This window comes from Mytilus trossulus, chromosome 7, assembly GCF_036588685.1.
Source record: "Mytilus trossulus isolate FHL-02 chromosome 7, PNRI_Mtr1.1.1.hap1, whole genome shotgun sequence".
Classification (NCBI taxonomy): Eukaryota; Metazoa; Mollusca; class Bivalvia; order Mytilida; family Mytilidae; genus Mytilus; species Mytilus trossulus.
Window position 1 is genome coordinate 84,169,116 of NC_086379.1, and position 12,390 is coordinate 84,181,505.

The following is a 12,390-nucleotide window of genomic DNA, read 5'->3' on the forward strand; positions in this document are numbered from 1 at the left end:
TTAACATTGTTACAGTAAATTTTAATTACTACACTTGCATACCACAACAAATACTGTATTGGTACATGTATCACTTATATTTGTATCCATATAACAAAACAAAAAATGAAAAGGAATAATTTTGCAATACCTTTTGAGTACTAAATAGCTTTTTAGGTATTTAGACATATTAACACTTATTAAGTAGATGTTGATGATATCTGCTTGACATGCTTCAAATTCGATCAGATTACTTTTGGAGCAGTTATGAGTCTTTGAAGCTCACAAAGGTTCTTTTGGTGAAATCATTTTTATTTTGGTCAAAATTTATCTTTGCTTCGACCAGCTTTGGAGGAGATATAAAGAATTGATATAAATCAGCACAGAGGTTTACTTCCTATCTTATTTAGCCCCAATAATCATGTCGGACATAAGCCATTGTCATTATTTACTTAAAACCAATAAATGTATTCTAATCTGAGGAAGAAATTCGACATTTTAACAAAAAAATTTACTAATGATACTTACGATCCACCACAAAGTAATGTTAATAGAACCATACCAATAGTAAGCAATTACATATAGAAAAAGATGAGGTATGATTGCCAATGAGACAATTCTCCACAAGAGAGCAAATCAACACAGAAATTAACAATTCCCAGCTACAAAATGTATCCAAAACCAAAGATGTAGAACATGTTCTATCATAATCATTTGGTAACTAATGTAATTACTGTCTCCCCATGTCTGTATTGAACATAAAAAAATATCAAATAAATAACACTTCTAATGCTCAGATCGGTTGTCACCGTGCAACACAGTTATTAACACCATATAGGAAAAACATAGAACTTTATTGTCATAAGACACTGTCAAACATCCAAACATACTATCCACACTCATTTGTGTCCACACTTGTAAAGATAACAAAAAAAAAGTAAGAAATATTTAATCACAGATTTAAGAAAATACAAAATATATATGATAGTGGTGATAACTGATGATTATGATTGTAATGGCAGTCTGATCCGTGGTATGGTTTACTGGTGTTTTGGATTGTAATGGCAGTCTGATCCGTGGTATGGTTTACTGGTGTTTTGGATTGTAATGGCAGTCTGATCCGTGGTAGGTTCACTGGTGTTTTGGATTGTAATGGCAGTCTGATCCGTGGTAGGTTCACTGGTGTTTTGGATTGTAATGGCAGTCTGATCCGTGGTAGGTTCACTGGTGTTTTGGATTGTAATGGCAGTCTGATCCGTGGTATGGTTTACTGGTGTTTTGGATTGTAATGGCAGTCTGATCCGTGGTAGGTTTTTACTGGTTTGTTTATGAAAGAGGTAAATCCTTGCTCTTTTAGGAATTGAAGGATTTCTGGTTCGTATGTTTTAAATGTCGTTGTATCACGTGCCAACACGAACAGGGTTGCTTTAACGAAATCACTGACAATGGAATATTGGTATTGACCATCAGTGCCAAAGGTTTTTGGTCCTAACTTTAAAACCCAATCTACAATAAAGGAGAAATAATTAGGTTGATGAACAGTTACATTCAATGTTAGTCACAGAAAATAATACACTTTGATGAAGATTTTTTTTTTTAAAGATATACAAAGTACTTTTATCAGGAAATTGATTTAAATGTATGTAAATGTGACGACCTATAGTCTTTTAAAACCATTCTGCGTATGTTTACTTACATGGAGCTGGTAAAGGAGCAGTTTCAAGGACGACGGTCAGTTGTCCAGGTTTGTCCGATGGCAGGGCGTATCCGTGAGTTACTTTCAGTGGTGAGGTAGGACTGTCTACTGTCTCAGAGTTTAGTACTGTGATGTTGTTGGTTACTCCTGGTTTTAGTGAGTCTGAAAAGGAAACACAATTCTGACGTTTTTGATTTATATAAATTTTAATTTTATATATTTCCTATCTACATCTACTGCTGTGTTATCTTAAAAGGTTGCATACACAAATCTTTCTCGTTTATTTTCGATTTAATAACGAAGGTTTGTCGTTGTTTTTCTCTACTTTTCTCTGTTTATTATTATCATATTGTACTTATTTAATGCTTTTGTCTGTTTTGTAAGATCTTCTTTAAGTCTAAATTAATATGTCATATATAGAAAAAGAACATCACTTATTTTCATGTACTGACTGATAATTATATAGTTAATCGCTATGCTAAAATTGCTTTCCTGAAAAGGCTATATAAATGACCAATTATTTTGTGAAGGAAAATACATTTACAACATTGATCTTGTTTATTATTTTGACATTTGGTAACCAATCTCTAGACACATCTCCATTTATGTTCTCCCATTCTGTTAAAAGCTATTCGTTTTAAACGTCTAAAAGAGTGTCGATAAGTATGAGCTTTATATTTATCATTTAATAAGAAGTGGTTATTACTTAATATTAATACGATGGCCCTGCAAACAGATTTGTAGTCAGTCCCATCCATAAATCAAAGATGAGAAAAATGTTTAAAGCGATTATAAAGATTTTGTTTGCATCACTTTAAAATCTCAATTTTTTAGTTGCGAAACAACAGTCATTTACACCAGATATATTAATCATTTTGCAAGAAATTGGAATTTAGCTCTTTTCGAACTCGAAATTCACCGATCAAATGAAAAACTGTATTTATAAAAGTAAGAAAATATAATGAAATAACCATTGGGACAAAACTCAACAGGAGACGAAATGACACAGAAATCAACAACTTTTTAAAGTCACCATACGGCCTTCAAAAATGAGCAAACCCAATAAGATGTCTACAGGACTCGTTTATATTGCATATATAATACATTTACCAAGACAAACATTCTAAGCCTTTCAAACTTCTTACTTTTAAAGAAAGCTACCAAATTTGTTCAAATGCTTCATTTTGAGATTTTGTCGTCAATATCTTAATGAAAGCCAGCATTTGAATAAAATGATATTTCTGCATTTCAGATATTCCCCAACTTGTGATTTTGGTTGTTTTTGTAGATATCGTAATATACTTTAATATTTTGGGAGTTATGTGTTAAAGACATCAATTTAACAGTTTCTATTCGCAAACCGGTAAATTTGTAAAGACCATGTACGCTTTAAAGCTAGACATATCAAATTATTGTCGGTAATTCTGACGTTTGGGTTGATAATAATACACAATAGTTTTATATCTAATGTTAAGCTATAGCAATCGAGTACGATTAAAGATATACTTACAGTCGGCGGTAACACATTGTGCTCCTCGCTCGAATGTGGCATAAACAGACTCACTAGCATACATCTGGTACCATCTCCCGAGATATTTAGCTACGTCTAGTTCTGATACTGTGTTGACCTTTGTACTCAGACCAAAACTATCCAATACAAAGCCTGACACTACAGGAACAGCCAAACACAGTAACAGTAAACTCCTCATATTGTTCAGGGTAGTAGTTGTCGTTAGAAGGACAGATGTAGGTTTATTTCCTTAACTAGAAGACCGTGTTTATATAGGAAGGAATTTCCTAATCAGAACATGTTTGGACCATGTGAGCTGATACGAGTGTATGGAAACCATGCTTATAAACATGTGATAGATTTAGGAATCCATACCTGTATGATCTTATGTAAAATAACTGATAACAAACTTTTCTTTACTGTTTGGTCAAGGACGTTTAATGACCAATGACCGCAAGAAATTCTACTTTAAGTTTGAGTTAAGTATATATGTACCCAAAGTAGAGGTGTTCATCTTCTTTTCTATTTTACTTTTTAAGTATAAGTGAGTTACTTTTTACTCAATATATCATGTATATCAGGTCAAATATGTAGAACCAATTCTTTCAAAAATCACTCTATGAAACGAAGACTTTGAATTAGAGAAAAGAAAAGTGGATAGATAAATGAATTTCACAGAAAACGGAAATATTATATGAAGAAAAAATCTCAATAAAAAGCAAGCACTAATGTCATAACAACTCTGTAAATTTTCTACCGGCCCTTCTAACCACAATGATAAATTGTCTAGTCAGACTGGTAATCTTTATTTATCGCGATATAACAACATTATTGTACAATAACTGACAATAACTGACAATTGATCATGCAATAATTCTTAATTATATCAATAAAAGGTAACGATATTTACATACACAATAAAAAATTACATTTGTTTATTATAGTGTCACATATTGATTGAAACAAAGCATTCAAATAATAGTCATTTACAAACGCCACGTGACCATGCCATTTTATTTTTACTTACAGAAGAAGAAACATTTACAAACTTTACTTATTGTAAGTTTCGGTCAAACTTTTTTTATTGTAATTTGGTTTTTTGATTGATTAATATATTGATGGTTGCTATTTCAGTCATACATGTCATATTTGGGACGACTTTTTGAAAACATCAACTGATTTGCATCAATAATTATGCATGTACCTTCCCCAAATGTGTATTTGTAAGTAAACAGATTTAAGGTAATATATATTTAAAAATATGCCCATAAATTAAAAAATATGTCCCCAATTTAAAAAAAAATATGTACCAAAATTTAAAGATACGTTCTAAGTACGGTCAGTCCCGTTGTAATACTATTAACATTTAAACATAAAGGATGCATGAGAAATATTAACGCCGAAATATTAAATATACCTGGATTTCCAAATTAATGCCGCGTGGTAAACCTGTGAGACTCTTGTAGGAGTTAAGAAAATGTTTTCGGAAAATTAAAGATTTTAATGTCAGAAGCCAATGGTGTAAATTTCAAGCCCGAAGTGAATGGTAAATAATGTTTTATGATAGGGCTTTTTTTTTTTTTTACAATTAATAGATGTTTTAAATTTTGTGGATAATAAACTCCAAATTTTATGAACTATATCTTGCTCGAAATCCTACTTCCTTGCATCTGTTACCATGGTGAACAGGGGTTACAGATTATAATTAGCAAACGGAAGAGGTACTCCTACATCTTATTTTTTTTTTGGTGCAAATATTCTATGCTTATTTTTTAATTTTCGCTCAAATGTTCTAGAATTAAGGTGTATTTATGTCCTGTCATTTCGCCTAAATATCCATTGCCAGACATTATTTTGGTTCGACGGATTTCTTTCATAATATTCAGTACATTCTACCTATTCTGTAATTTTCTTGAATGCCATTCGTCATCGTTCTAAACTGAGTTCATATCAATTTGTCCTTTTTTTCAAACAGTGAACCCTTCTGTCAAGTTGGTTTACCTTTGCGAAAATCATTCCTTTGATTATCAGTTGGTCAGGGTCATGCAGTAGGAGAATTCAATTAGTCAGGGTCATATAGTAGGGGAAAACATCAAATGAATAACAACAGTTTCAAATCTTAGTAACAAAAACAATTTATAGAATGTTTAACTTTCTTCACGACAAATAACCCACGAATTAGACGCGTGATTTCTAAACAGTTTAAATTTTAGTAAGCCTAATATTAAACATAATGATCAGTGCTGAACGATTTAAAGTCATAAGAAACGAGTGACCGGTGAAAAATAATGTGCTTCCAATTCTTGAACCAATGTATACAAACATCATAAACTTAGTCTTCAGTGCTCGAATTTATTATTTTTTTCGTGTAAATTTAGTATAATCGTCAATTTTTTTTTTCAATCGGTCAGTGTTGTTGTGAAAATATGGCAGGTAATTAAAGTTCGTGTTTTGAAGCCGAAGTTTAACGATTGTCACCTGTTTGACAACAATTGACGAAAAATAAACAAAAAAACATGGAAATTGAGCACGTGTTTAACATGTAAATTCATATAATTAGTTTATTTTAAGGACATCCATGCGTACTGTGGTTACCGGATTTTTACGAGATGGGTCACACTGAGGTCACCTTGCATAAGGAAAATGTGTCGGGGGAATTGCTTGCTAAAAGGAAGCAATTCAAATAAAGTAAACTTCTTTTAAATATGAATAAATTAAAGAATTTTCCTCAGAAAAAAGTATATGTACATAAGTTTTATAATGAAAACTATCCATTGAGTTATAAAAAACATATGCATTAATTTTTTTTGATTTGAGGTTTCTTATGACTTTAAACATGATTAAGTATGTGACAGAACTAAAAAAAGCTAGAAAAAATGAAGGATAAGTATGCTTGTTTTTACGAGATATAAGCCGTTTAAAATTTTGCGGGAAAAGAGTCTCTCTCGAGTTTTCTTCTTATTAACTTATGCCGCCTTTCTCTATAAAACACTTTTGAAAAAATATCTAAGGTTTTATAAGATTTGCAGATATGTTTTTTTTTCTTTCTATATGATATAAGATTATAAAAAGATAAGTTGTGGTTCGTGGACAATATTTTTTATGGAAAAGCATCGATGGATAAAACAAGAGGAGACGGAAATCTGGCAAATATTTAAGAATTGAATGCTTCTTTTTGTAAATTTATTGGGGTGTAAAAGCGTTGACCGAAGTACATTTTGTATGAAGCGCGGAAGCGCTTCATTCTAAAAATGTACGAACGGTCAACGCTTTTACAACCCTATACAGTTACAAAAAGAAGCATCCAATACTTATAATTACATTTTTTTAGCTAGGATCATGAAAACACGATTTTTATCCAGTTTTATTTAATTCACCTGTGCACTTTATTGTGGGACCTCGTGTCATCATGCATGATAATTGTTATTGTCTCATGCAATTGTTTACGGAAAAGCATGTGATGTGCTTTTAGCCAATCAGAATAACGTATTTTAGTGAAACATAAATCTAATGTAATTATTAAATAGAAGAGCGAACATTCTTGCTGCCAAATATGGTTGCAACAAGCACTGATCAAGCGTAAAAGACATACTTTAATATCTTCGAAACATTTATAAGATAAAATAATTGTGATATTAGATATAGGACGATGTGGTGTGAGTGCCAATGAGACAACTCTCCATCCAAATAACAATTTAAAAAGTAAACCAATATAGGTTAAAGTACGGCCTTCAACACGGAGCCTTGGCTCACACCGAACAACAAGCTATAAAGGGCCCCAAAATTACTAGTGTAAAACCATTCAAACGGGAAAACCAACGGTCTAATCTATAAATTAGCCTTATATTTGACACTGTTAAAAGCTTATCTGTAGATTGTGCCTTTGACAATTATTGAGCACAGTAAAACCTATTTTATGAGACCCATAAGGGGTCGCAAAAACATGGTCTCGTTTATAGGCAAATAATCCTTCACTACAGTTTCAATCTTTTTGAAATGCACTACAGAAAGACCCAAAATATGCAGTATAATAACACATGTGTTTGCCTAATACAGGTGGTCTTTAAGCCAGATTGTACTTAAATTGTTCGGTTTTGACCGTATTTGTTCACAAAAATTAAACTAATTTTATCACTGCCTTATCTAAAAGAGGGACGAAAGATACCAAGGGACAGTCAAACTCATAAATCTAAAACAAACTGACAACGCCATGGCTAAAAATGAAAAAGACAAACAGAAAAACAATAGTACACATGACACAACATAGAAAACTAAAGTATAAACAACACGAACCCTTCCAAAAACTAGGGGTGATCTCAGGTGCTCCGGAAGGGTAAGCAGATCCTGCTCCGCATGCGGCACCCGTCGTGTTGCTTATGCATGTGATTACAAATCCGGTAAATAGTCTAATTCGGTAGGTCAAATTCATGAAAGGGAAGGGGATTGTAGTTACGACGTAAGGAACATATCCGATATCATTTGTGAAACGGTTATTCCATAACGGTTAACCAACTCGTGATGGCGTCCGTAAAATTTACGAAGGGATGATTTCAACTTCACCATTTGGAACTCTTGGTTTAATAGCTTCCTTGTGAGCAGTAACCCTCTATCAAGAAAATCATGATAGGAAATGCAAGCACGGGAATATCATATCAATTAGGAGATATATACCCCGTATGCAGGTGCTGCTGGAATGTTGCTACTTAGAAATGGAAAGTTCACAATTGGAAAGCTGAAATCATCTCTTTTGTCGTAAAGTTTTGTCTTCAACCGACCCTCATTGTCAATTTCTAGATGTAAGTCAAGATATGAAGCCGACTTAACTGTATCTGTAGTATCCTTTATCTCCAATTCTATGGGATAGATGCGATCCACATAGTCACCAAATTTTGAATTGTTTAGTGAAAGAACGTCATCTATATAGCGGAAAGAAGAGTTAAAGGATATTGCTAACTTCTTATCTTTCTTCCTAAGAAGTTCCTGCATGAAGTCACCTCATAATAATAAAGAAACAAGTCAGCAAGTAGAGGGGCACAGTTTGTTCCCATTGGGATGCCGACAGTCTGTTGAGAAACACGTCCTCCGAACGTAACAAATATGTTGTCAATCAAGAAACCAAGCATCTTGATAATATCGGTTTCAGAGAATTTTTTGTTTGAATCAGAGTGGTTCTTTACAAAGTAGGATTTATCCCTCCCTAAGACGAGATACTTGTATCTACGTTGGCCATTCTTAAAGGAGAGACGAAAGATACAAGAGGGACATTTCAAATAATAAATAGAAAAAAAAACTGACAACGCATTGGCTAAAATAGTAAAAAGACAAATAAGCACATCGACACCCCTTTCAATTAAATATTGAAGCAACCAACACCCCCTAGAACAGAAACCCCCAAGAACAGAAATGTACTCTTAATATGTCACCAACAGTGTGTTAGGTTGGTTATGCTACTCACTTGGTTAAGACAACAATAATTTATTTAAATTATAGAAATAATCAGATAAAGAGTATAGCTATATAAAGATTTGATGAACACTTTTAAACAGGAAACTATTGTAAAAAATTGTTAGATGTAGTCGCAACCGGAATATATAATATATTTTTACAAAAGTTCTTTTTTTTCGATAAGTTAAGTGCATTCGCGGCATTTTAATAGAAATAAAGAATTGAATTTCACATACCATAGTATCAGATGTTATTTGTAGTTGTATGGTATTTTGCTAGTTTGGTTCCATTACGTCTATGCACATCACGATCTAAACATTTGATAACCGAATTAAAATATAAATTACGCATCAGGGTAGAACACGATAACTCAATTATTAAAAATCTCTCTGCATCAACTTCTTCATTTCATATAATTAAATCTGCGTGCTTCTAAATGTTTTTAAACCAGTATAACAAATATAAAGTATTCTACGATAAGAAGGATTCTTCAGTGGAAACATTTTATAATTGATATGCAAAATTGCTCCGACATTTTAACTGTCGATCTTTTAAAATTTGAGGGTATTTCAGGAAATTAAGATAAATTTAGCATTTCATGCAGTATCTAAATCTTTAAAGTTTAGTGTTTGATCTTCAATATCACAACATGGCATTGAAATTATTCGTAAACTAAGGTTTCAACTCCCTCAGGCAAAGTTGAAATTAAGGGGATATAGTATTTTCTTAAGGTACCCTTTTGTCATATAGATCCTCACTAATTTAAAAACTAAGATTGCTACTCAATCAGGCAAAGATGGTTCAGATGGTAAAAACTAAGATTGCTACTCAATCAGGCAAAGATGGTTCAGATGGTATTCAATGATCTTTTGGGGTCTGTGGTTGTCATATATATATCACATGTGTCTACATATTGAAGCATCTTTGAATTCGAATGTTAAGCTTTTTGTCATTTTTTAGGAAAGGAAACCAATAAAAGGCGAATAGACCGTACCAAAGTGTTGAAGGAATGGAATTGGATACTCGAAATCAAAACTTTGTCATATATAGTGTCTGCAAGACACACACTTTGCTGAAACAGATCAAGTATTGGAAACCAGCGGAGAAGACTTTATATTTTGAATAACAGGATATGCCACAATACAAGGTTTCCTTCATTTAATTTGGTGATATTCTAAATTGTTTTCCTTGACTGGATAATTCCTCTGTAGAAATGTTTATGACATTTTGACCTCATTTTACCATTTATTATTTAAAATAGTTAGTGATTATTTTTCACTTTACATAGATCCCTATACTAAACCATTCCTAACATGCAGGTACATATCGTGATGAATTCAAGGATTCTATTATCTGTTTCAAACATAGAAAAAGTGTCAATAGATTTACTATGTCATTCGATGTTACATTTTTATGTCAATATATTTACTATGTCATTCGATGTTATATTTTCATGTCAATATATTTACTATGTCATTCGATGTTATATTTTCATGTCAATAGATTTACTATGTCATTTGATGTTATATTTTTATGTCAACAGATTTACTATGTCATTCGATGTTATATATTTATGTCAATAGATTTACTATGTCATTCGATGTTATATTTTTATGTCAATAGATTTACTATGTCATTCGATGTTATATTTTTATGTCAACAGATTTACTATGTCATTCGATGTTATATTTTTATGTCAATAGATTTACTATGTCATTCGATGTTATATTTTTATGTCAACAGATTTACTATGTCATTCGATGTTATATTTTTATGTCAATAGATTTACTATGTCATTCGATGTTATATTTTTATGTCAATAGATTTACTATGTCATTTGATGTTATATTTTTATGTCAACAGATTTACTATGTCATTCGATGTTATATTTTTATGTCAATAGATTTACTATGTCATTCGATGTTATAATGTTATATTTTATGTCAATAGATTTACTATGGCATTCGATGTTATATTTTTATGTCAACAGATTTACTATGTCATTCGATGTTATATTTTTATGTCAACAGATTTACTATGTCATTCGATGTTATATTTTTATGTCAATAGATTTACTATGTCATTCGATGTTATATTTTCATGTCAATATATTTACTATGTCATTCGATGTTATATTTTTATGTCAACAGATTTACTATGTCATTCGATGTTATATTTTTATGTCAATAGATTTACTATGTCATTCGATGTTATATTTTTATGTCAACAGATTTACTATGTCATTCGATGTTATATTTTTATGTCAACAGATTTACTATGTCATTCGATGTTATATTTTTATGTCAATAGATTTACTATGTCATTCGATGTTATAATGTTATATTTTTATATCAATAGATTTACTATGTCATTCGATGTTATATTTTTATGTCAACAGATTTACTATGTCATTCGATGTTACATTTTTATGTCAATAGATTTACTATGTCATTCGATGTTACAATGTTATATTTTTATATCAATATATTTACTATGTCATTCGATGTTATATTTTTATGTCAACAGATTTACTATGTCATTCGATGTTACATTTTTATGTCAATAGATTTACTATGTCATTCGATGTTATATTTTCATGTCAATATATTTACTATGTCATTCGATGTTATATTTTTATGTCAATAGATTTACTATGTCATTCGATGTTATATTTTTATGTCAATATATTTACTATGTCATTCGATGTTATATTTTTATGTCAACATATTTACTATGTCATTCGATGTTATATTTTTATGTCAATAGATTTACTATGTCATTCGATGTTACATTTTTATGTCAATAGATTTACTATGTCATTCGATGTTATATTTTCATGTCAATATATTTACTATGTCATTCGATGTTATATTTTCATGTCAATAGATTTACTATGTCATTCGATGTTATATTTTTATGTCAATAGATTTACTATGTCATTCGATGTTATATTTTTATGTCAATAGATTTACTATGTCATTCGATGTTATATTTTTATGTCAATAGATTTACTATGTCATTCGATGTTATATAATTTTATAATTGATTATCAGATTTTAATATGTTGATTTCATATGTTTGGAAAACATGTGTCAGAATAACAAAGATCAACAAAGTATTTATAAAAAAGATTAGATTGATTGTAGACACGAATCAGAATAAACTAAATCATTGGTAAGCAAGAATATTATTCTTCATTCTACATTCGATTTGCGAATGATGACTAAGATGCCGAATTATGCGTATCCAATACAAAGTGATTGTTTTATCCATGCCAGTCATAATCATATCATACAGTCAATCGTTATATATCGGACAATATATTAATTATATTACCGAGTCCATCTATATTTATTGTTCAATCTTTTTATCGCATTTGTTAATTATATTATTGAGTAAATACATGATATATCTGATAGAAAAGCCTCTACCAGCCATAAGCAGCCAAATTCATACTTTTGGGATGATGCCTTACTTGAATGTCTCGATAAAAAAAAAATCGAAAAATTACCAAACTTCAAGCGGAATTTAAAAAAGGGAAGCTTATAAAAAGTGAGACAATTGATTCTCGTCTTTTCATTGTCATCGATTTATATATTAAATAATACTAGTAATAAATAATAATGTGGTATACGTGCCACTGAGACAACTAATGTGGTATCCGTGCCACTGAGACAACTCTCCAACAGAGACCAAATGACATAGAAGTTAACAATTATTATAAGTCACCGTACAGCCTTCAACAATGAGCAAAACCGAT

General features: G+C 31.0%; 1 protein-coding gene across 2 annotated transcripts; it reads right to left on the reverse strand.

Moving 5' to 3' along the window:
- Positions 1–912: 912 nt before the first annotated feature.
- On the reverse strand, positions 913–3,526 carry LOC134727300 (apolipoprotein D-like). Of its 2 annotated transcripts, XM_063591678.1 has the most exons (4): positions 3,186–3,526; positions 1,676–1,837; positions 1,199–1,485; positions 913–1,063 (listed from the first exon to the last, which is right to left on the reverse strand). In XM_063591678.1, the coding sequence occupies exons 1-3, from the start codon at positions 3,382–3,384 to the stop codon at positions 1,247–1,249; spliced, it is 600 nt and encodes a 199-aa protein (XP_063447748.1). In that variant the 5' UTR covers positions 3,385–3,526; the 3' UTR covers positions 913–1,063; positions 1,199–1,246. The 2 variants fall into 2 exon arrangements, with proteins under 2 accessions (XP_063447748.1, XP_063447747.1); XM_063591677.1 differs by having other exon boundaries at positions 913–1,485.
- Positions 3,527–12,390: the final 8,864 nt, after the last annotated feature.